This window comes from Vidua chalybeata, chromosome 5, assembly GCF_026979565.1.
Source record: "Vidua chalybeata isolate OUT-0048 chromosome 5, bVidCha1 merged haplotype, whole genome shotgun sequence".
In the NCBI taxonomy this organism is placed as follows: Eukaryota; Metazoa; Chordata; class Aves; order Passeriformes; family Viduidae; genus Vidua; species Vidua chalybeata.
In genome coordinates, this window is record NC_071534.1 from 57,248,364 (window position 1) to 57,273,519 (window position 25,156).

Consider the following 25,156-nt stretch of genomic DNA (forward strand, 5'->3'; position numbering starts at 1 on the left):
CCCAAGACAACAGCTGGGGAGCCCAGATAGGTCGGGCTACGTGTGCACACAAGGATGTGACCTTTACCGGGTTCACCGCCGCCCCCCGCGCTCTGTTTACTACAGCCGGTGCCTTCTGGCTGGTGGCGGCGATGCCACCGCCTGTCCCCGCAGCCCAGGGCGGCTCCTCCGTGCCGGAGGGGCGCGGAGAGGAGAAGAAGGCCACTGCTCCGCCCGGGAAGCAAGGGGGGAGCAGCCGGACACCCCCTGCGCGCACGGGGACAGCGTCCCCTCTGCCGCAACCGCCCGGACAGCCGGGCCACCGGCCGACACCTCCGTTGGCTCCCCCGCAAGCTCCCGGTCCGCCCCTTCCCCCCAGCCCCGGGAGAGCCAAACAAAAGGGAACGGAGGGACCAAAGGACAGCAATCCCCTTCCGAGGGTCCCCGTCCGAGGGTGGCGAGAGACACCGCGCCTCGCAGGCAACCCTGCCCCAGGGACGTGGCACCGGGCTAGTACGTAAAGGTGTGGACACCCCCAAAAATATTATTATTACTATTATTATTATTCCTCCAATACGGCCAGCGAGGCACTCACCCTGCTCGGAAATCGGAGCAAACTCTCATTCACGCTCCCCGCCGTGCCCAGGCCGCTGGAGCCAGGCGACGCCCCGAGAGCCGCCGGCTGCTGTGCTGAGCCGAGCCGGGCCGGGCCGGGCGCCGCCGGGGCCGGGCGCGCCCGCTCAGCCCGGACAAAGCGCGGCGGTGCTGCGGGCGAGGCGGCAGCAGGTGCCCGTCCGCCGCCGCGGCCGTGCCGAGCGCCCCGCGCAGCCGCCGCCGCCGCAGCGCCCGAGCCGCTCGCCGGGGCCGCGCTGCGCGCCCGCCCCGCCCCCGGCGGCCCCGCGGCGGGAGCCCGCAGAGGCGGGGGCGGGCGGAGCCGGCGGGCGGGCTATGGGCGGTGCGGCACGGCACGACCCGGCCCGCAGCGGCGGCGGCGCGCAGCGAGGCGCCCCGCCGGTCTCAGCCTGGTCGGGATCGGAGGCGGGTCCCGGTCCCGCGGCCCACCCAGCGCGGCGGCCGCCGGATCTGCGCGGAGCGGCAGCGAGCAGCCCCCCAGCCCCACCGCGCGTACCTGCCCCGCGCCACGCCGGCGCCTGGAGCTCGCCTGCGGAGGAGTCCAGACGCCCAGCAGGCAAGACCCTCCCCTGCGCCGGCTGCCCGCGGTGCGGCAGCGGTGGGCACCGCACGCCGCAGTGTCCGCGGCGGGGCTGCGCTGCCCGACCATGCGAGCTGCCGCACCGCTGTACCGCGATGCGGTGCGCGGCCAGCCCTGCCCTGCCTTGTGCTCGACCCTGAGTCCCGCAGAGCTGGGGCTTCGTCGTTCTCCGGGCTTGGCGAATGCACCGAAAGGGTGTCAGCCTTGGCAGCGCTTTGCTGCGATCGTAGGAATCGTATCGCCGGAGCTCAGTGCGCTCCGGCTAACCGGGGGCTGAAGGCGAAGCCTGGGCCGGGGCACGGCCGTGGCAGGGCTGGGCGCCGCAGCCGGGCACTGCGTGCAGCGGGCCAGCGGTGCCCACGGGCTGGGCTGGCCATGTGCAGCCTGACCGCGCACATGCTGAGGAGCCCGGGCCCTCAGGGAAGGAAGGGATCGTCCCGTGTACAGACCCCCACTGTGTCAATACTCTGTGAGGTTGTTAATTATTTAGTAAGTGTATAGGGCTGTGTACCATCGCTCATGCACTGTTTGTTGTGTTTTGTGTTGCTTGTGGTTAACCCTGATCTTTTTTTCCATAGCTTAAAAAAACAGGGAGTATATGCCATAGGAAACCCTTTTATTTCTCATTCCTCTCACCTCCAGTCTCACGGGTTTGGTGATGCAGGGGCTGCCTAACCGAGTGGCTGCTGTGCAACATAAGCAATATTACACAATTTTGTAATAGATTTGTCTACCTCAGCATGCGCCTCTAGCGCAATGGACATGAGCTGTGGTTTGCTGCACGGTGTCCTCCAGCGAGTCCCTGGAGAGGGTGGCCCTGTCTCCACTGCTTATCTCCAGCAGATTTGTCCCTTTGCAGGGTGGTGATTGATGGCACGTTCTGTGCTTACCAGCATCCTTGTATTTCACGTCATCTCATGCCCTTTACATGCTGGCTTTGTAACTCTTTCATTTTTTGATATCAAGAATTTATGAATCAAAAGATGGGGGAGTGTGGAGGCTGAATCAGATCGTGAAAAAGGAAAGCCAAATGAGAGAGTGTGCAATTGCATATCACATTTACAAACATGGTTTCATTCATCTCCATATGTTGCTCCTGTTACTACTAATAAAGCTCTGGTTTCTCAGACTGGAGCTACCCTGGGAGCACTGATCTTCCTGGCGTTTTTTCTCTATAGCCTCCATAGTATTTGTGTTACAATATGTTATTTTCCTGATTATGTTTTCATTACATTGAACAGGTTAATATCAGAAAGAATTTGATAGTATGAATGTACTTCCCACACACTCCCTCTTGTTCCTATTATTTGATGTTCAAAGGAATGACAGTTTATTTACAGGCAGCAATTTCTTTCCCTCTCTACTGGGCAAATTTCCTAATTCTAATAATTATGTTACAAAGCTTTTTTTCCTGAGTGCTTATCCCTGTTTCCTTCCTCTTTCTTTCCTCATTTTAGTAATGATAGCCAAATCCATAATCATGATTTTGGAGCTGCAGGAAATTTACCTTTGTCTACTGGAAGATTTCTACAGAAGCCTCTATAGGCAAAGGGAGCCAGAGACAAAGGTCTACTTTGAGCAGAATGGTGTCTGGGGTTTACTTTCCCAGCAGGGAGGTACAACTGTAGTGTGTACAGTAATTAATTTAATCCAGCATTGAGAGAGAAGGAAGAATGATTGTATTGGAAAAGAGGGTTTTTTTTCAAGTATCAGATGTAAGATTTAAGCAGCAATTTCAATGACCTTTGTGATTTCTGTTTCAGACAAAAGGCAGCAACCTAGTACAAGGATATCATTATCTTCTCCCAGCGTCATCCTTTGTTCTCCTTGGGTTTAGCCTGTCACTTCCTAGGGTTTGCCTCTGTCCCTTGTTGGGACAGCAGCACCTCTCACCCGTGACTCTGAGAAGTGCTGTGCTAGCAGGTGATTTTTTTTTTCCTGCTGCTCATTTCCCATCTCTGCTGCGCAAGGTCTTTTTTTCTTCTTGTGACCCATCTTATGAATTTCTCTTTTCTGTGTCTTATTTATACTTAAGTATTTCTGCCTTACCAAACATTGTGCTCATTACTTTACCTTCCTCCTCTCTCTGTTTTTTGTCTGCTCATGTATTTTGTCTCATTTTTGTTCCCTTTCATATATCTTCTTCTTACATCTCTTTTTTTCCCTTCTGTGTCATTCTGTTTAAACCCTCTCCTTTTCTCTCCTTTCTGTCATCTCACTTCTGTCCACTGCCTAACTCTGACTTCCTCTTGACATTTCTTCTCCAAGCTGTTCCTTTGGTCACTGTCCTTTTCCTCCCTTACATTTACATATATTTTACTCCCTTACATTTACATGTATTTTACTTGTATATACACACACACACACACACACACATATATATATATGTTTACATATATTTCCACTCCACATATTTCACTCTCTAGCTGAAAACAAGAAATTACTCATGCTGATAATCTGATCCTATTTCATCCCTTTCTTAGCACCTGAAGTACACTGCTCCTGCCCATCCTCAAACATATGTATTGGGTAGACTGAAGAATTAAGTATGTGGGCAATGTTCCTAAATTCAGATATGTACTTAAGAAAGCATCTTGCTCAGGCTGCACTGTGAACAGAGCAGATGTTGTGTTCCCACTGACAGTTCCAGAGGAGGACTTCAAGCCCCTTGAACTCAAGGACCTAATGACATTCTTTTTACATTTCTCAATTTCAGTTTTGTTTTTTTTTTAATAAATAAAAAGACTTAAAATTTAAGTGAGGGACACTGCCATGTCTTTGAATATGTTGGACTGACCCAAAATAAGACCTCACAAAGCATTTTTCTTTCCCCCCCCAATTGTTTTGTTTTATGCATTTGTTAAGCCACTTTTGTGCAGCTATTGGAAGAGAAATGCTTTCTCCTCAGCAGAGCTAAGCTCTTCCTCTGAAAAGGGTTCTGTGTGGGGTGAGACTGGGATTTCAGCTTGTCAGCTTCCCTTTTTTCTGGAGCCAGAGGGAGAGGAGAGAACTGTGACTGCAGCATCATATGCATTGGGTGGGAGATGGAGGAATAGATGCATAATCCAAAAATGCTACATTAACCTCAGAGGGTGGGGGGAAGAGTTGCTTAATAATTTTTTCCCTTGACTATCACTGACTACAAACACCATCATTGGGAATCAAGGGCAATTGTTAGATTTTGCTATTTAGATAAGAGTCTCAGTTTTTAAAAATATAATTTATTATTTAAACTACCTTTTTTTTGTTGATGTTCAAAGAGCTTACTACAAACTGGCTGGAATGAAAACAGCTCCATCCCACGTATTCCACCTCCGCTTTCTGGCAGCTTACCTGACTCATAAAGAGAGTGGGGGCTTTATATGCCACCTACATCAACTCAACATTTTCCTTTGTGGTGAGACTTAATCACCACCCTTGTCATATTATTTCATCGACCCTCTTGGAGTAGGAATTCTTTACCTTTCAAACCAGCCTTAAAAGTTCTTATAAATAGGGTGAGGGTTTTTTCCTGAATTTGGTGAAAGTACATAGGTGGTCCAATGTAGCAAGGTTTTCTGTGTTATTTTTTAAAAGATAACCTTTACCTGAGGACCATGGAAGAGAGAGTTTCCTTTTGCAGAGGACATATCTCTGACACGAGATGTGTCACCTAAAGAGTTGAAATCCATCAGCTGAAGGTAAAGGACCATCCTCCAGGTAATCACTGCAGGTGGTGTGTGCTGAGGGGGAAACTGGGGGCTTTTAGCCACAATGATCAAGGATGTGAGTGAGCAAACTTTGTCAGAGGCAGTGCCTATATTAGACACAGTCAGGAAAGACAGGCATGCTTTTGGGCACATCAGATCTCTCCTTATAACCTATTTTTGTAACCTCTGTGACTCTTTCTCTTGTGGAGAGAGATCATATGAAGTAGACTGATATTTGTTAAGCAGAAAATACTGCATGAGAGAAGACTTCAAGGTAGAAATGAAAACAAAACACAGAGGTGGCAATGCAATAGGTAGTGTGTACAGGAGGCAATGGAAGAAAGGGTAGGAGAATAGAACCACCCCAGGTTGTTGGGAGTTACAAAGAGGACATGAGTTGTGCTAGAAAGCTGGGGCAAGAAGCATGTGACATTTTTTTCTGAAGAAATTATTGAAACGATGTAGGGAAAGGGCAGAAAGGAAGGTATTCCAGAGCTCAGCACTTAAAGATAAAACCTAGTGTGAAGAGAGGCCAGGGAAAGCATTTATTAAGAGTCTCCTCATTTCTCTATCACAAAGGCAGGTAGAATCAAGGAACAGGAAGGAAAGGGAAAATTGAAAGGACTGAAGTGAACCACTGGTAAATATCAAAGAAGGAAGCATAGGGAAGGGAAGCTGCTTTCTCATTGACAGAAAGGCAGAAGTCTTCTTTGGGTCCTCTGGGGGACCTGGAAATTGACTGAGTGACAAGTGTGGTTCTACAAGATGGGAGACAGAGAACATCCTGTCAGGAAGGAGCTGTCTGACCATACCTAATATAAATATAGGCTGTTTTCATTCCTGATGTGTTTGTCTTAAAATGCACTGCAGGTGCAGCAGCTCTGCCCTGAAGATACGGAGGCTGCAGCTCTCTGGACCTTCCAGTACCACACTCCTCTTTCTTGCATGCCAGAATTAACCCTTATCTCATCTTCTGCACTGTGGGTCCTCAGCCCAGCTCCATTCATCCTCCTTATCAACTGCAGCTGCCTGATAACTGGGACACAACTCAAGAAAGGGACTTAGCAGTCACCTGCAAAGATACGCTTCCAGAAGCAGAGGCATTAATGAGTTCTGTGGAGGGAGTGTGCTGGGAGAGGCACCAGCAGGAAGGGAGAAGAGCAAAGGGTGAGCACTTCATCTGAGGAAGAAACAGCTTGGGAGACTGTTGGACTAAAGCAGTGGAGAAACTAAGGGCATGGAAAGCTCAGGAGGAAAGTGAATGTGGGAGGATGGAGCCAAGGATGGTTAAAAATAATACTCTTGTACAGCTAATATGGCACTCCACTGGCATTTTAAACCTTTTGCCTTTCTGAGTTTTGAAAAGTGAGCTTTACATTTAATTGTTCTAATTACTACTGACCATCCAGGACCACTGTCATTTTGTCCAGCAACCCCCATTTTCTTCACTGCTGGTCTAGTGTTTGCAACCAAGTCTTCAGCATATTGCTTATTTATATCTTGCCTGATGTAAATATTGGTGTACCCCCAGTTATACCTTGATTTCTCTGGAAGGGAGATGGTGTTTTTTAGCTTGCATCAGCATAGTGACTAGCACACTAAATTCATGCAATAATCATGCTATCACAAATTAGAGGTAAATTAAAACACTATTCACAAGCAATTTGTGCAGTGTGGAATTTGGGCATGGGCTAACTTGACAGCCATTTCTATTAAAGTTTCTGGAGGGCTGCCAGTTTTTCAACCCTGTGGCTGTTTAAAGTACTTTGTTAGTCTCTGTACGAATACCACATGTGAGACAGGACCAAGTGGCAGCAGACCTGCTGGGGCTTTGAACCTCCTGGCACTTGTAATGGATGTGAGAAAAAGAAGGAAGGAACAATAAATAAAAGAATAAAGGAAAGAGAAGTACAAAGTGAAGGACATCTGTGTATTTTGATAACAATTCTTCAGTAGCACAGCACCATAGAAAAATGTTGCCTGGTTAATGTAGAGCAGTTACTTGCTATGCTGGAACCATTTCCTAGAATTTTTATAATAACAAGTTTTGTCTTTGAAATATGGAAGGAATGGATTTCTTTGTCTTTCTCCCCCCCTCCCTTGCCTTTATCCTCCCACTTCCAAGTAAGGATGTAAGGTTCCCTTTCATCTATAGTGTGAATTTATTCATGAGCATTTTAAAACAGTTTATTGTCAGTTCTTGTTTCAGAGTTTACTTTTACCTTCAACAGCTCTTCTGGCTTTAGTGCTTGTCCCTATCTGTTTCTGGAGAAAAGCCAGCTTGCCTCTTCAGGGGTGCTTTGCCAGAGTTGGCTGTCCCAGCCCTGCTTCTCTCCTCTCCTTCCATCTAACAGACTCTCCATTTTCCTGTTTCCTACAGAAGATGACCTCTAATGCTCAGAGGACTCTCTGCCTGTGGTAATGTGATCTGGTGGCAGCAGCAGAAAAAAGTGTCAGTAATCTTGGATCGTGTTCCCAATCCGGTTATTGAATGATGCGAGATCTGGGGAAGGACATTTATCTTTATTTCCCTGCAGGCTCCAGTAATAGTTACATATCTCTGTTTTACAGTAAAATTGCTTTTACCATGCCAAATTAATTATTAATACACACATTACAGTTTTTTCAGTATCCTGTAGCAATGAAATCAGATGTTGTGTCACTTGCTGTCCTTTAGCTTGTGGTATGGCATGCAGTCCTTTTGGATATACCTGTCTGGTACCCCACTCTTGTGTTTACAGTCTGTGTTCCCAGGCTTTACCACCATTATAAAGCAGCTTTCACATATCCCTGACATTTTTGATTGCATGCTTTCTGATATTTTTTCTGAAACCATTTTCAGGACTTGCTGAAATGTGAGTAATGTAACTGGGAAGTGATGATTGAAGTTAGAGACTCATTTAGAAGGAATGTCAGTCATGATTGATTACAGCTGTGCACATCATACCCTTGCCTGACACTTTCTCCCCCATGTAGGGGGAGAGTTGGTCGTGGTAATGTCCAGGTCTGTTGAGCATACATGCCTTAGACCCATATAGGTACCTTGAAGGTTGTTAAAAGGTTTTGCTGGGTTTATTTTATCCATGGCATTGCGACTATGTGGTAACTGTATAGGTACATCACTACATTGTGATGTACCTATGACATCACTCATAAAACCTTAATGACCTTGGTCTGGTCTTCAGCCTAATATGGGCACATAGCTTTCCACTTCAGCATGGGTTTATGTACAAATTATTCTTTTCGGTCAGTGTGGTTTGGCCAAAGTACACATTTTGGGGTACAATCTCAGCTTTTGTTTCTTTTTGCTACACCAATTATCTGTGGCACTGGAAAAGGGTTACAGGAACCTGCTAAAGCCTGGGTGTGGGGTGTGTAGGAGGAAGAGGTGCTGTATATGTCTGCATTGCTTCCCACATAACTCCTACCTTAACTCAGAGCAGCTCTCATTTCATGGTGAAGCTTCTTCTCCCTCTTCCACCCACTCTCCCTACGGCCTGCAGGTGTTGGGCTATAGCTTCTTTCCTATTTTTGGCTGAATGGCTGAATTAGCACATTTTTAATGGATGCCTTTTTCAGCACTTATGAAAATAGTCTAGAATTTTGATAATTCTCCATTACTCCATAAAATGCATAAAAATAGTTTGCTTAAATGTGATAGCAGTTCTTCAGGCTTATTGTTATTACTAGTTTAGAGACCACAGTTCCACCGTAGAAGGAGTTATTTAGATATAGCAGCCTTAGTGAGTTTTTGCTCTTCTCCTTTTCCAGAGAAATTGAAATTATGTGGATAAAAAGCAAGTGATTTTCATTTTTGATACAGCACAGAGCAATTTGTTTCAAATATGCAGTTTTTATTTTCAATAGCATAGGATATCATGGAATAAGTAAAGCACCTTTCTTCCATTGATATTACAGACCACAGTCATCTATGATTTTGGAGATAGGTTCACACCTATGTCCACTAGTCTGTACATTGCAAACCACCAAAAAGATATGTAGAGCTTGTGATGCTTCTGAGCAGTGGAGCTGCTGTGACGTCTTGCTCCTTCTGCCCAGCAGGATTGTCCCAGGTCAGTTGGACATCAGCTGCCCTTACATGGTTGGCAGGCTCTAACCTCTCCCTACCTCCAGAGCAATTTTGCTGAGTTAGTCTAAGGATGGGAGCTAAACCCTGCAATTGGACACGGGGTTGCTGCTGACAGGTTGGCTACCAGTGGGTCCAGTTGAGTTGAAGTGGGATATGAAGGGAAAAGAAGGCTGTTGCTTGAGGAAAGGATTCATGGCAGAAGCAGAAAATCCTGGTGATTCTAAAACTTGGAGAGGAAGCTCATGGTGCATTTTATGTGTGAGGTTTTGAGTTATTGATAATATACCAGGAAGGAAGTGAGCCTGCTTGTGTTCTCTGTTGGACTGTGTTGGGCTTCCTGAGGATGGTTGTGATAATACAGAATCACAGAATGGTCCAAGTTGGAAGGGACCCACAAGGATCATCAAATCTAACTCCTACAGGTTTCTCTGAAACCCTGACACTCTGTGGGAAAGCTGACTGGAGCGTAATTGTAGCAGATTACAATAGGTACTGGGTGTACCCCTCATACATTTAACAGGTATGGATCCATAGAAAACGTCATTCTCCTTTTTGTATTTATTGGATACTTGCTCAAGCATGTAGATCAGAGCTATCCCAAAGCAAGTATACAATGAGTACTCTTACAAAGAGCAGATAATAAAGCTTTTTTAAGTATTTGTTTATTAACAGTAACAAAACCTTGATAAAATATGAAGTCATATGTTTGTGAAGTAATGAGCCTTTTGGATTCCAGTGGAAATCAATGTCAGCTGTTAGTGCTAAACATCTCTAAACATTGTACATGTGTGTCAGGGTTGGGTTGGCAAGACCCCAACAGTGTGAAAGTCCTTTCTCCCTAGCCCGGCAACCAAAGAAAAGGTCTGGAAGGCGTGAAGCTGAGTTTTCAAGGTTGTTTATTTCTTCTTACCTAAAAGATTTTCTCTCTGACCTGCCAAGGTCTGGCTAGTACAGAAGCCATGACAGTCTGCTCCGAGCCCCAGGTGTCTCCCACATTATATACCCAAAATTACATGTACCATGTTTACAGTTCCCATACCAATACCTAAAATCTATGTTGGACAGTGTGTCCCTATCCTAGACCAATAGAAAAGTGTCACTATCACACCGAGACATGGAGGACAAGAACAAGGAAGAAAAGGCTAGGGCACGCCCAGATTCCTCCATATTGTATCCCTGAATGGCATTCTAAAAAACCCCAAAATTCTACTTTTTCACCCTGTGCCAATTCCCATATTACACTTCCTTTTGGCTTGTAATTCCTCATATAAGGTTGACAGCCTCTCCCATGGGCTAAAATCGAAGCCATGGGTGTTTTTGACTTGTTGCCAAGATCCCTGAGCCCCCTGCCAGGGTCTCAAGACATCCAGAGCAGCCAAAAGGATGTTCTGGACTCCAACACATGTGCTTTCAGACCTTTGTTAAATCCCCATTGACTTCAGACACTCTTTTAATCAGCATAAGGACTGCAGTATTTAGTCTCCTGACAGTCATTCTTCTTGCAGCGTTGTCTCTCTATTGTTCTACTTGACTCATGGGTAAGATTTTATTTTCCTTAAAATTTCAATGTATCTTCTATGCAGAGGACTCTGATGTAGAGTCCTGCTCCTTACTTTGTAGGCAATAATACAAAATCTCTGATTGATAGCCCTGCAGCCCTGAGAAGTACTTGCAAATTGGGCAGAAGTAGCACAAGAAATTACAGCTGTTAGTGGTGATTAAAAATATGATTTCTAAAAATCATAAATTGAAATTACAGAAAAGAACAGAAAAGATTCCTGTAGTATTCTGTATAGAACGCCCAAGCAATGGGTTAACACAAGCAAGATGGGTATCAGTCAATGAGCTCAGACCCAGTGCTCTGTTCTGCTTTTATTTGTTCTAATGAAATCTGAAGGCCTATGTGAGCATCATGGGTCTGTGTCAGGGACTGAGTTTGTAGCATTTCTTTCTTTGTCAGTGACTAGAGGTCATCTTCAATTTTAACCTATAGTCACCATATTCTGTTCACTAGAAAATGACATGTGTATATCCAGCTTTGAAAGGTAGCCATTTAAATGAAAACTTTACAGGAACAGAGATATAAAGTGCAGCAGAGCATGTGGAACTGAGGATGGGGTTTTAGTACTGCTACTGGATTACTTGGGAGGAAACCTAGAATCTCAAAACTGTTTTCTGCACCCCTGCACTGCTGGAAGAAAGCAGGCATTTCAGATTAGTTTACCACCTTCTAGGAAATTCTCCTCCTCCTTACTTCAAAGCAAGTATTACCTCATCATCACATGCTAGACAATATACTAAGAGAAAAATTCTTTTCAGACCAAAATACAGTTATCAGTTTTTGCCGAGGCAACATCACCAATGTCTCACAATGACTCATCATGCTTCTGATCTGCTTTATACCTGAGGCAGAGCTTGCTACCAAATAATCACTAATATTGTTTGTTTTCTCAACTATGTCTATATTATGACACCTGACAGATGAACAAGTTCTTGTATAATAGTAGATGGCCATACATAATAAAAGGAAGAGGATTTGCAGTTTGCAGAAATTCTCTTTTCCAGTAACAGTCATTTCTTGACACATTGTAATTTGTAAACCATCTTTACCAGGTCTTACAAGCATTTCAGAGCAGGTGAATCCATTAGAAAGCCTTTTCCTTTTGGTGGAAACATTCCCTAATTTTTTACCCTTTGTGTTTCAAAGAAAATTACACAGAAAGCAGCAGCAAATTTCATTTAGTATTTCTTGGCATGCAGGAATAAAGCCAAGTATTCTTTCTCTTATATAGTAGGAGAAAATGAGGAAAGGGGCAATAATTGGACAGAACAAACAGGACATTCCTATTTTAGGGGCAGAATTATCAGCAGGTGCCCGTTGGCTCTCCTTTGCTCTAGCAAGGATTAAAGTAGATCAGAAGATTAACAAATATCAGAATTTCAGATGTCCAAAAGATGAGAGCTTGAGTTTTTCCTACAAATGTTTAACTGGTCACCAAAACCTCCTAAGAACAAAATGCTGATTCTAGAAATGTAACTTTTATAGTTGACTAGGAAATTACAGAAAGGGCATGGGGATATACAGTGGATGTCCCAGAGCTCATCGCAGCAAGGACAGCTTTCAAAAGGAAAAAAAAAAGTTAAAAAAAATCCAAGTGCTGTTTCCAGCCCTGCATGAGGAGAAGTCCAGAAGGCCAGCTCATAGTCCACCCATGGTTACCCATGCACACTGCTGGCAGCATCTTGCCACTGGTACTACAGACTCAGCAGCAAGGCCAAAAATGAACAAAAATCTTGCAAGAGCTTCCCTGCTTGTCTCTCTCCATTGATATATCAAGCCTGGGGATAAGAGACAGCATCAGGTTCCACGTGGGATTTCTCAGCAGGGCTCCTCTCCCATTTCAGATCTGAGAGACTGTGGTGATTTGTATCTTTGAATATGTTTTTCCGTTCACTTTCCTTTTAATGATGCTGAAGAAAGGAGTGTCAACACAAAGGAAGATGTATCTGTCACTCTGCACCGCTCTGCTTTCTGGCAGCAGTCAGGCTGCTGCTTGGAACTGGCTGGAAAAATTACTGTGGTTGGTTTTGTTGTTGGTTTTCTGAGGAAGGAGAAAACTGCCAGCACTGATAACTGATTTAACTCAGAGCATACAAAGCCATAAAGAAAAAAATGTCCCAGAGATTTTTCTCAAAAACCTGAAACTTTCCAAATGTGCTGCTTGAAAGTGCCTTCTCTTGCATGTCCATACCCTGCATCCCAGGGACCTCAGTGGCCTGGATCTGGAGATGAGCACCATCTCTTCTTAGGGGTCCATGTTGGAATCTCGGGCTGCAGTATCCCATGGGAGATGTGAGTCAAGGGAACACAGCTCATAAAGTGTTTTCTACCCAGTTTCAGTCTCCAAAAGTCACAGAATGGGTGAGGTTGGAGGTGCCTCTGGCAGACATCTAGTCCAGTCCATGCTCAGAGCAGGGTCAGCCACTGTGGGTTTCTCAGGGCTGTGTCCAGTTAGATTTTGAGTATCTCCAAGGATGGAGATCCTACAACCTCTCTGAGCAACCGGTACAATGCTCTGTCTACCTCACAGTAGAGAAGTCAGTCATGCTGGCAACACTTCCAAAATAAAAACCAATAATTACTAACTTCTCTCTCCAACTCTCTTTTTTTTTTTTTTCTTTTTTCTTAAGGAAACAAAGATATGCAACTATTTTTATAAAAAGAAACCATTCTTTTAAAGGTCACTTTTTTGTTTTCCTCAACAAACTCTCCACAAGGACACTTTGGGAATAATCCCACTAGTTCTGTCTTTATACCAGAGCAGCACCTGCTGTGGGTTGCATTGTACTGTTGACAGAAGGATTTGTGATACGGTTGACCATTATTAACATTATTTATTTAGCACCTGGCAAATGCACTCAGACTCTGTGTGCTAGGCACTGCCCAAATAAACCACAAAGAACACAACCTGTTTTCAAAGGAAGTGTTATTTACCTGTTAAACAGTCAGCTGTGAAGAAATGGGTGGAGAGAAGCACAAGCTTTTGTGCTGATCTCTGAATTTCAGCATCATTGCTTCCCCCATTGCAGCCGTACATGGGAGGGGAGTGAGATCCGGGCTGTGCTACCCAAGGGTATTAGCTGATCTAATGGACGGAGATGTCCTGTAGATGTGACCTGTTCTGGAGCCCTAGGAAATCACTCTGGTGCCTGTTGGGCTCTCCATTCATTTTTTAAAGCTGCAGTAGAAGTGCACTTAAGAATTAATATGTATTTTAGAAGGATGTACTTTTCAAAATGCTTAAGAAATACTCATTTGCATTTTTCAGTTGTGTTTTTCAGTGAGGAAATGAGCTCAAAAGAAAAATGAGCAAGTGCAGTTATTTCTTCTTGTAGAAAAATCATTTTCCATTGAAAAGGCATATTTTCAAGTCTACAAACAGAGCAGTAGGAAATTTCTTTTCCCAATACTTCTTCCCAAATAGAGAAAAAAAATGAAGAAAACTTGTGATTTCACCAGAGGAAGAAAATGTTGGTTTTAAGGGCACAGGTGTCAGTTTTGAAAGGTGTCTAGAACTTTTGGGGCAGTCCAGCACTTGCCCTTCCAAATGCTGCCACTGGGAAGAATGCCAGAAAAAATTAAGAAAGGACATAAGGTGGCAGAGTCAAAAACTTAGCACGTGAAAATCATGTCTTTGGAGAAGAAACTGCTTTTCTGGAGCAGAAACACAGCTCTAAGGACACTAGTGCTGGCTTAGGTTTCTAGACAGGAGGGTGTTTTGGAGGGCTGTGGTGGAGACCTCTCTTCCCCACTCCACAGCATCCCAAGCAATGCCAGCCTGCCCTTCTAGCTGGGCATAGCCCTACTTGAAGTGCCCAGTGTTGGTCCTTGCCCAGTGGCTGCCAGACCATGTGGGTGCCAGAGCCCAGCGCTGGTGCCTCGTCAGGCACAGCAGCCAGCAGGGGCCCTGGTGTTCACTGCAGGCACGAGGCAGCGTCACACAGGCTGATTTGGAGCCATGGAGGTGATTTGCAAGCAGGAGCTGGTACCCACTGAGGTGTGAGTGGGCACATAAATCCAGCCTCAGGATCAAAGATGTCTCCTCCCACAGGGTGCAGCCGGGAACTTCATATAGACTTGTTTGCAGCAGTGCTGCTGCATCTGGTTCTGATTGCAGATGGAGAAATCAGACATCTCACTCACTCTTTCCCAAGGAGGAGAGACAGGGCTGAGCATGCAGCCATTGCCTTGGCACAGGCACTGTTTAGGTCCTTCTCTGATATTCAGGGTGTGCAGACCATATGTTACATCCCAGCTTTCTCTTTTCTGTTTACTTCTATCCATTTTCCCATGTGCCATCAGCCCTGAAGCTCTTTTTTCTCTACTAGTCTCTCTTAGCCAGCAGACTGTAATTCCTAGGTCATCTTCAAAGGAGATGCAGAGCAGTTAAATCCAAGCCCTGGGGTGATGCTGTAAGCTTATCCTCCAGCAAAACCTGGTGGAGCCTTGTCTTTCAAGGGAGCATTTGAAGTGTTCTCTCAACACAAAACCATTTTCCAGGTTGCAACACAGTTATTCCCCTTGGCCCATGAAGTAAAGCACATGTAAATTTGAAGTGCAGGGGAGGCACACAGTTTTTTCATGGGTTTACATTCTGGTTTTTTGTTACTGCACTTCTGGATGAGAGCAATTAGCTGCAGGTCATGGCTCTGCACGTTGTGACCTAATGAAGAAAAACTTAGAGGGAGGATCAGGCATCTTTGGGGTAAACTGTTCAGCAAAGGCTTGCTCTCTCAAAAGCAAAAAGCATCAAATAGCAGGAAATCATTTTTTCCATGAACATGTAGCCCGAAAGCACTTTGCTTTTTGACTCCTATCCACATTTCTGTTTCTTAGCCAGGTGATTCCTGCCACCTCCTCTAAGCTTTTCTACTCCCTGGTATTTTTTGATAGCAAATGTGAATACTGATATATTCCTGTAGCTCAGCCAGCTAGCTTAAAACTATATTATTTTTTATATTTCACTGGAAAACATGGTGTCAAACAATAGCCACAGAAATGCAAGCACCCTCAAAATAAACTTCTATCTACATGCAAATAAAAAGAGTTTATTGAAGATTGTAAACTACATAAAATAATTTTGACCAGTCTCATGTGAAGGTGCCTGTAAAGGAGTGATACCTTGCAACAGTCTTGGGCCCATTCCAGCAAGATTTGATTTAATCCATGCTGCAGTTAGTGTTTTCTTTGGAACTGCAGTGTTCTAAGAAAGATGTTCAGGCTCCATCCTGTATTTCCTGAGTAAATGCCAATTAGGCTTGTGTTCAGAGATGTTGACAAGGCCAGTTTTATAGGTATTTAAACAGAAAACAACAAAAAGCCATACACAAACCAGAGAAATTCTTGCTGGCAGTTCAAAAATGCTCACGCGAGGCCATGGGGTGTTTGTCTCAGATTCTGAGCTGATGCTTCCCTCCAACTCAGACTCTCTCATCTCGCAGTACAATTATTCTGTGGAAGGTCAAAAAATAATTAGATTTTTTTTATATTCTCTCCAAGCAGCTCCAAGACACAGCGAAAGAGTTCTCAGGATGCCAGAGCCAGCAAAGTCAACCTCAGCTCCCAAAAAGGGCTCCAAGAAAGCTGTGACAAAGACCCAGAAGAAGGGTGATAAAAAGCGTCACAAAAGCAGGAAAGAGAGCTACTCCATCTATGTCTACAAGGTGCTGAAGCAGGTCCATCCTGACACTGGCATCTCCTCCAAGGCCATGGGCATCATGAACTCCTTCGTCAATGACATCTTTGAGCGCATTGCTGGAGAAGCCTCCCGCCTGGCCCATTACAACAAGCGTTCCACCATCACATCCCGGGAGATTCAGACAGCCGTGCGCCTGCTGCTCCCAGGAGAGCTGGCCAAGCACGCGGTCTCAGAGGGCACCAAGGCTGTCACCAAGTACACGAGCTCCAAATAGCCAGACTTCCCCTCTGCAAATGGGACCATCGAGCACCGGGCCCTCCACACCAGCACAGGTAGGCAGCCATGGTCTGGATGAATGGTCACAGCTATTATCCACAGCAATTTGCAGCCTGGGGATGGGCATGAGAAGCTGCCCAGACAAAGAGGAGACAGCGATCTGTATGTCAGCTGATTTTTATCATCTGTTCAAGATGTGGACAGGATTTGTCAAAGCTGGTAGTGGAGGCCCCTGCTTTTACATCTCATTCAAAGAACTGACCAACCATGGTATATCCAGTCTCCTCTGTGCTTGGCAAACATTCATGTTTGGCACTGGGAGGGGGGACTGGCAGCGGCAACACAGAGACACCATCACCAAAGTCTTCCTGTTTGACTGCTTTCTCACAGTCATCTGATATGGGTACTGAAGAGTCAGCGCTGCATCCTCTCTCTCAGAGCCTGAATCCCTCCTGGTGTACAGTGGCTCAGCCCACCCTGTGCTGGCAGAAGTGGCATCAACAGCTACCAGGCACATATTGATTCAACAGCTATCTGTGCTTGACAGCCTGTTTTAAAGAGCAAGCCTGGCAGGCAGGCAGATGCCCACGTTGATACCCAGCGCTAATCCTCCTCCTTGCTCCTGATGGATGAGCCATGGAGCAGGATGAGGGCGCTGGCGCAGCTGCCCACTGCCTCCCACCTTGTGCTGAGGTGGAGGGATGGACAAGGTGGGATGTTGGGAGTGGGTCTCTATCTTTCCTGGCTGCTGCTTTGCCTGCCTTAGGACTTGCTTTGGCATGCAAGACATTGCTAATTCTGCTGCTTTTCAGAGACTTTTCCTGCCTTGATGCTGCCTGGGTGTTCCCTTCCACCGTAAGTGTGGGCAAGATGGGGTGGTGCCCATGAGGGTCCCCTCTCCTGTGAGCAATAGGGTGGTGCAGGACAAACAGCACAGATGTTTTGGGCAGGGACTGAGGATTTGGGAAGGCATCTGGTGTGGGAGCACAGGTGGTTAGTGCATTTTGAGGGGTGGGAGGAAGCTCACTCCCCAGAGAGATCACTGCAGGCAGCTCTCCCGGCCCTGCCCTCCCTAATTCATTCAGCAGTTAGAAAGCAAAAGCAAAACTGGGGGCAGGGTGGATATATAGGGACTCTTGCCTGCATCCCAGATACTTAAAAGATTAAATAGTTTTAAACTGCTTCAGATACTCCCCATATCTTTTCAAAGCCCACAGTAAGAAGAGCAATAATGAAATTGCAATAAAGCCATAGAGATTAAGGGAGGAATGTCTTGGTTACAGGTTTATCTTGCCCAGACTGCTGGATAACAGAAGGGCCTGTGTAGAACTGGTGTGAAGTTGAAGCTTCCTACTCAAAACACAAAATTAGCCAACATTAAAAAAAAATCAAAGTCTCTGGTAGGCAACAACACTCAAATTAAAAAAAAATCATGTCTAAAATAACAACAGCTTTCTGCAACTTACTCTGTAAATAAAAGGAGCAGCAAGGAAATAGGGTCCAGAACTAAGTGCAGATTCTCCCTAAGTTTCAAGACCTTGTTTTTTATTAAAAGGTAAATTCATATCCCAAATTAGCTAGCAGCTATGCAGTACATTTCTGTCTTTCCCCTGCATTTATTTCTATCCTGTTTCTTTACACTTTGAGAGTGTTTGGGACCTTTGGCAAATTTATGTTGCTTTTGGAGCTGTAGGACTCTGCAGCTCCAGAAGATTCGCATTGCAGTCATTTTTCCAGTTGGTCTGAGGCATAGCCCTGCTCAGAAGTCTGAGCAGCCTAGGGTCTCATGTGGTCTCTGTGCAAGAGTGAAGGTCAGTTTGTTTATGGGCTGCTTGCACACCCCTGCTTTGGGTGTGAGCACCCCACACTTGAGAGGGGGCTTTCCTCCCACGCTCTGCTCAGCGATACCACACAGCTGTGTTTCATGGCCTAGTGCCAGCAGGAATCTCTGTTGGTAGCTCTCAGAAAGAACAAAACCCAGCTCCCTGAGTGCCAGCACACACAAGGAGCAGCTCCCAGCAACAGCACCTGTATTCAGTATCAGTAGCATTGGTAACCTGGGCCTCTTGGCCAGGACACTTTGTAGGTGACAGCTTAGTACTTCCTTTTGTTTCCAATCAAATAGTCCAAATCAGATACCAAAGATTAACATGTACCTGCAGTGGGCCTAGAGCCACCATCCTTGACACCTCTGCCACAAGAAATCCAAGCACTGGATGATGCATCAGGGGGACTCTTAGGAATGAAGGGCTGGATGGCATTGCTGGAGCTTTCTTCTTCTGTCCCTCTGAGCTGCAGGTCAGAATTCATCCCTGTGGGGAGTTCTCTTGAAGGCAGGAATTCAGAGTGGAATGAACCCACTCCAGTCCAAGCAGTGTGTTTGAGCCAGGACACACATCTCCCATGATCACCTGGCACAGCCTCTACACTCTCACTCTTTTGAGCAGAGCAGAGTCCCACTTGAGTCTCCACAGGCTGCAAGAAATCAGGAAAATGAAATGAGGTATTGGCCCTCCAGGGTCTCCTGGGCAGCTCAGGGAGCCAGGAATGAGGCTGGGCACTCAGATGAGAGCTGCTCACTCCATACTCATACTCAGAGTACTGGTCCCATTTTCTTCTGCCGCTGTTGTCATTCTCCATTTTTGGAGATTGTTTCAGAGGGAGGAGAACCAGTGATTTCAAGCTACAAAAATACTTGAAGGCTTAAAGAAGATTTTTATATTGTCTAAAGCCAAGTGACTGAAACTGATCATGTCCATGCATTTATAGTTTAGGTGGTCTTTTTATGCCTCATTTGCTCTTCACTGTCCATTTGTATTTTTTTTTTTCACTCACTCCTGACAATGTGAAGCATTGAGGAACCGATCCATGTTAAAACAAACCTTTTTTTTTTTTTTTTTCCTTTCTTTCAAGCTTTGTTTTAACCCTGTTCTGGTGGCTGCTCTGTTCTGTCACTGTTGTACAGAAATTTGCACCAGCAAAGGGAAGGGATGATCCAGGGAAGGCAAAGCTGGTATAAGCTAGGACTGACACAGAAAGAATTTGGGAAGTTAATGTACAGATTGAAAGTTGGAAAGTAAGATGAAAAAGGTAATACAGCCTTGATACTAATCTCATATTAACCCCAAGGATATCACTGCACTGAGTTATTTGTTTTCATCTACAATTTAAAAGAGAAAACAAGCTGCTGTAGATCTTCTGATTTCCCACCCTGCTTCCCTAGAAAGGTCTAAAGTCCATCTGCCTTTCACGGCAGAGTTCAACCTATAGAGGAACTGAGAGGCCACCTACATGGAGGCTTGCTCCTGCTCAGGACAGACAGGTTTTTAGTCAAGCATGGGGAAAACGAGCAAAAACAAGTTTGGAGGATGAGTGCCTGTCCTGGACACAACTGTGTGCCCCACAAAGGGACACTAAAGAGTCCTGCCCAGTGGAGTTGTGTGGCCTGTGCACCCTTCACTCTGGTGAGAGGCAGCCATATGGGTCGCCCCAAGTCCTGCCACCCCTGGAGTAGAGTTTGGCATGGCCTCTGCATAGCCCTGAGCCTCTGTTCCAACATAGCATTTCCTGACAATTTACATCCAGATCAAATTGTTTACAAGGAAAGGAAGAATGGGAACTGAATAATAAAAATCACTTAATGACATAATTTGGAGAGTTTCCTGGGACCACCACCTCAGGAGCAATCTTTCATGCTTACTCCGTGCATGGTATCTCTTGGGCTTATGTACGCAGAGTTTTTCTGACAATAAGTGTTACATCAAGTATGATCCATGTTATATTGCTGCTGGGTTATGACCTTAGTGCTAATTACCTGCTTTCTGTTAAGTGTCTAAATAAAATGTAACTTCCAACCTGTTGGAAGTCAATGGTACCTAGCTGCCGGGGTGTCTTTGCTCCTGCCTTTTCACTAGTGTTCCCCCAAGCCCTGCATTTCTCTTACTCCGTATTTCCTCCAGAGCTGGGGTGACAGCAACCCCGCTTCCAGCAGAGATGGAGCACAGCTGATCCTGGCAGAGGGTCAGTTGTCAACCCCGCGGCGTGGAATAACTCACGCACTCACTCTAAGATGCTAAAGAACAAAAAGGGGCCGAAATTTTATTTCTGACCTCGCAATATATAGAATTCCAAAAGTGACAATGGATTGGAGGATGAAATTGCCACCTGTCCAACCACACTGGTCAAACTAACAGTCCATCAATTCTCTCCTCCCATAAAGAAGAATGCAAAACAATCATTATTTACATGACAGTGCGTGAGAACTCCAGTAGAAATATGTAAACATCAGAAGGCATAGAAAACTTTTAAAAGAACAGGGCGACAGTCAGTCAAAACCCAGAGGAGCCTGTCACTGAAGGGATATCACAGGCTGCCACTGAAGTCCTTATGGGGTGTCACTCAACCCAAACATGAGTGCAACATAAGCATCTGTTTTTCTCAAGCCCTTCCAATGATCTTGTCCCAGGAAAAGCTGAACCTGAAATCTGTCCTTGCCACACTCCTGTTTGGGGTGTGCTCTGCCTGGCACCCATCATTTACCCCCAGGCAGGAACAGTTTGGACTGAACAGTGTGAGATTCTGTGGCTGAAGAAGTGTTTTATGCACATTCAGGATTTCTGTTGATCTGATTTAACAATTGCTTACACTAGAAACATCATTTCTTGCACTCTGAGAAGTTTACAGGCAACAGCCATGGGATAGGATGTAGCATTTGAAAACCCCAGAAAGAAAAAGACCTTCCCTTTAAAGAATGATTGGTAAATACACTCCAGTGAAACACTTACCTGCTGGACATCAGCACCATAATGCATTCACTGGAGTAGGAAATGCATGTGCCATTCTGGACACTGTCTGCTGGACAAACAAAGACTTCAGATATGGCATATAACAACAATCAGAGCTAAAAATGTTTCTAGTGTCTCTAAAGAAATACAAGCTTAACATAATTGGGAAAATCAGTATTTAGAAAAAAAAAAATCCCAACTTATAACTAGCTGATCTGAAGTATTTATTTCCAAGGAAATAAATTTTGCTACTTGTACTGATTTCCATTTTGATACCCCTTTCCAGAGACACACCCACAGTGCCCTTTCATAACAGAGCTGACACCAAGGTATCACGAAGACCCAAACCAGGTTATAAAAGGTAGAGCATAACCCTATGGTCATGCTTCTCCAGGATGCTGGGAGATAACTTTTTTTTTAAATTATCCAGTTACTATCTAATAATTACTGACTGGTTATTCGAAGACCATTAATTGGACTCAAGTGCCAGATGAATGTAGCTGCTGGCAGAACCAAGTTGAAGAACTCAGGAACATCAAAAGAAATTATGAGAGGATGAGGTTTGAATTAAGAGGAGCAGCCCTTCATGCAATGAGAAGTCTACCTGTAAAGCCTTTGCCAATGGCTATTGAAGATGCTAGAATTGGCTCAAGGACAAACAACTGGGAGAAAAATTCTTTATGTCTTGCTAAACACTTAAAAACTGAAAAATATTATAGGCTGAGAGAATATAGAAAGGAAGAGACTGTATGTGTCTGTCCTATTCCTACAGTCTTTTTTGCCTATTCTGTCACAGCCATAGCTGGAAACAAGATTTTGGGTTGGATGCACCAAAGGGCTGGTCCATACACACATGAACTGTAAAGAGTTTCAGGCAGTTTTCTTAGGTCTATGGAGCTTAGATCTAAGCATGAACGAAACTTTTTAACCTCAATTTTCTGTGTGGCTCCTGTACTTGCTTTGATGGTTATGTGGATTCAGTTACCCTGGCTTACATGAAAGATGTAAGAGATGTTTTGTTTCTAAAATAATTAGGGTTAATAAACACAGATGTAGTGAGAATGAGGAATGGAGCTTCTGCTTTCTCATATAATGGAAAGCTGTTATCAAAAAAATTTTCTCCCTTGAAGCAGTTGATTTAAAAAAAAAAAATACACAATTTCCTGCCTTTTAATGTCCATAATGATAATTCCATCCCTGGCAAAAAAAAAAAAATCTACAGAAATTCATTCAGAAGAAACAAATTCTTACAGATTTAACTTTCTTCAAATAAAAGAAGAATATTCTAATAGTAATAGAAATGGGAAGATTGGTAGGAATGAGAAAGGAATGGCAACGGGTGGGTGTGAGGCACCAGAAGGGACCAATGGAGACACTGAGTGAATGCTGCAGGATTGACAGATGCTGGTGGGAACTCACTGATGAGCTTACCAAGATGCCAGCACACACAGCGTGCTGCTGTTTGGGAGGCAGGAAATGAAGGACAGGGAGTGAATCCTGGTAACTCCCAGGGTTGGAGCAGGATGGACTGTGTAGTTGGTACCAGGAAAGGTACAAAAGGCACATCCAGAGCCAGCACATGTCACCAATTCAAGAGCAACACAGGAAATGTGATGCAGACATGAGGGCATCATCCCCCATGCTCAAAGTAATTGCAAAGTTGGACACACATATCTTGTGTGCTGGTCAGACAGCTTGGATACAGCCATCTCATGAGGGTGCTGCTGCTTTCAAATAACTTCATCTGCCAATAAGAAGACAAAGTCACACTCCTACAGGGATTTGTGTTCAGTTTGCTACACTGCAGCTGCTCATCAATCTTTTGGGTGCATCCAGCCTTGGAGCAGGAAAACTTTCTCACCTGCTGGGCACCACTCCCATTTATGGGCCATTAAACCTCCTCCTAATCAGGTCTGGAGAACATTCTTTATACAAAGTACAGCCCTATTTGCCAAGACTCAGAAAAATGTCCAGCACAACTTTCCAAATAAACCAGGAGATGTTTCTAACCTAATCTGCCCCATGGACTCAACACATTCTGGTGAATACCATGCCTGCTTCTGAAAAACTCACTCTGGATAGGAGAGCTACAAGTGTAGCTGATATAAGCACCCAGTGTCCAATCTTTGCCTGGCACTGCCTGGAAGTCAAAAACAAAAAAGGAAGGAATATCAGTGCACCACACTGAATTTCACTAAAGTGAAGGAAATGTGAGGGTATTGAAACTTTTTTTTTTTTTTTTTGGTAGGCTTTTGGTTTGTTTGGACTGTCATAGTATCCAAGGGACTCAAGGAAGCCTGGTCTTGCAGGCATAGATGGAAACAGGCTATTGAACTGCTCCATCCCAAAAAACTGCCCTTGCACAAAGCTTTCTGAGGCATGACTAAGTTATAGCAAAGTGGGAAGCCTACGACAGTATGGGCTGCTGAGCATGTTGAGAGGAAGATGGTTTCTTTGTTGGGAGGTTGCTTTTTTGGGATGAACATGTATCTCACAACTAATTTCTCCTGTCATCAAGGTAACAAAAAGTCACATTGAGTATTGACTTCAGAGATGCAGGATACTCCCATTTCTTCCACAAACACCCTGCAAATGCTTCATCCACATGTACTCACACTAAGTCTATGCTGCTCCTATACTGACTTGCACTCTGGCCCTGGGTTGCAGCCAAACAACTGCAGCTTCAAGTGGAAAACTCCACAGTAGAGCAAAAGCATAAAATGGGAATTCATCCCTCAGTGCCTCTTGCAGCTTGTTCTGTAGTGAAAGGACCGAAACACCTCACGCTGGAGCTGATCTTGGCTAACAAAAGCTGTCTCAGTGGGGTCCCAGCAGTCACTGGCCACTTAGCAGGAGAGAGCCTGAGCTCTTTTTAGCACGGGTGATTCAGCGCAAGGAACCTTCCCAGCTCAGCAGTAGGCATCTCGCACTGCTTTGCATCACGCCTCTACTCAGGTTGTAAATACTAGGGGACAAAAGTTCTTACAAAACCCTGATTCTGTCAATTCCCTGAACATAAGCCTGAAACGCTCTTTCTGGCATTTAAAGTGCCTTTAGATGGAAAAAAGAGAGCTCAGGATTGCATGCACCATCTATCTCTCTTTCGGAGCCAGCTTGGCTGATGGATCACCTCTTGTGATAGCTGGCGGCTGCAGGGCAGGAGGCTGAGCACCCCTGAGCTGCTGCAGAGCTCAGGGCGAGCAGCTGCATGCCATGCAGGGCGAGCAGGGGGCCATGCAGGGTGAGCAGGGGGCCATGCAGGGTGAGCAGGGTGCCATGCAGGGTGAGCAGCTGCATGCCATGCAGGGTGAGCAGCTGCATGCCATGCAGGGTGAGCAGGGGGCCATGCAGGGTGAGCAGCTGCATGCCATGCAGGGTGAGCAGGGGGCCTCCCTGCCAGAGGGAGGGTAGCGCAGCAACCAAAAGCTCAGCCATGTTTTAAAGGGATTAGAAGTGCATAGATGGTAAGAAGGATTTTCATAACAAAAGACTAAATAGATGCATGTTTGCAAGCAACAGTAGCTCTCTGCTTTATGGGAAAGTTACACTAGATACAAAGAAACCGCAGGAAGTCTTATCCCACCCTGCCAGCTGCTGTAGGGCTTGCAGCATCCTCAGAAACAGCCCATACCTGCTGGTCCAGGCAAGAAACCTTCCCTAGGTAAAGGTAGAACACAAGATCATGGCCTAGCTGCCCTATTCATGTAAATGAAGAGTCAATTCAGACTGTTCAGAAATAAATACTCAGATTTTGGAAAGTTTTCCTCTGTTTTTGTTTGTTTGTTTGTTTGTTTGTTGTTGTTGTTGTTTGTTTTGTTTTTTTATGTTTCTTTTGTTGTTGCTTTTGCTTTTGTTTTTGTTTGTTTATTTTGTTTATAATTTACCATTTTGATAAAATTATTCATGTTTTCTTTGGGCTTTAACCT

At 45.1% G+C, this 25,156-nt stretch overlaps 2 protein-coding genes across 6 annotated transcripts in view; one reads left to right on the forward strand and one right to left on the reverse strand.

Annotated features, from left to right (window-relative positions):
* GRAMD4 (GRAM domain containing 4) overlaps positions 1 to 747 on the reverse strand; it is a 71,885-nt gene extending 71,138 nt beyond the window's left edge. For 2 of the 4 annotated variants that reach the window (XM_053943134.1, XM_053943131.1), the window contains exon 1: positions 575 to 747. In XM_053943134.1, the coding sequence (XP_053799109.1) occupies positions 575 to 603 (29 nt within the window). In that variant the 5' untranslated portion in view covers positions 604 to 747. Of the gene's footprint in view, positions 1 to 67; positions 151 to 574 lie in introns of those variants that run through there. The other 2 variants (XM_053943135.1, XM_053943133.1) reach the window with 2 other exon arrangements.
* Positions 68 to 20,324, forward strand: LOC128788221 (histone H2B 5-like). 2 transcript variants are annotated; one of them, XM_053943142.1, is made up of 2 exons: positions 68 to 502; positions 16,035 to 20,324. In XM_053943142.1, the coding sequence occupies exon 2, from the start codon at positions 16,064 to 16,066 to the stop codon at positions 16,442 to 16,444; it is 381 nt and encodes a 126-aa protein (XP_053799117.1). In that variant the 5' UTR covers positions 68 to 502; positions 16,035 to 16,063; the 3' UTR covers positions 16,445 to 20,324. The 2 variants fall into 2 exon arrangements, with proteins under 2 accessions (XP_053799117.1, XP_053799118.1); XM_053943143.1 differs by lacking the exon at positions 68 to 502 and adding an exon at positions 982 to 1,168.
* Positions 20,325 to 25,156: the final 4,832 nt, after the last annotated feature.

Excerpts from the sequence above, each read along its gene's own strand:
- LOC128788221 (XM_053943142.1), top strand. The coding sequence starts at position 16,064 with ATGCCAGAGCCAGCAAAGTCAACCTCAGCTCCCAAAAAGGGCTCCAAG.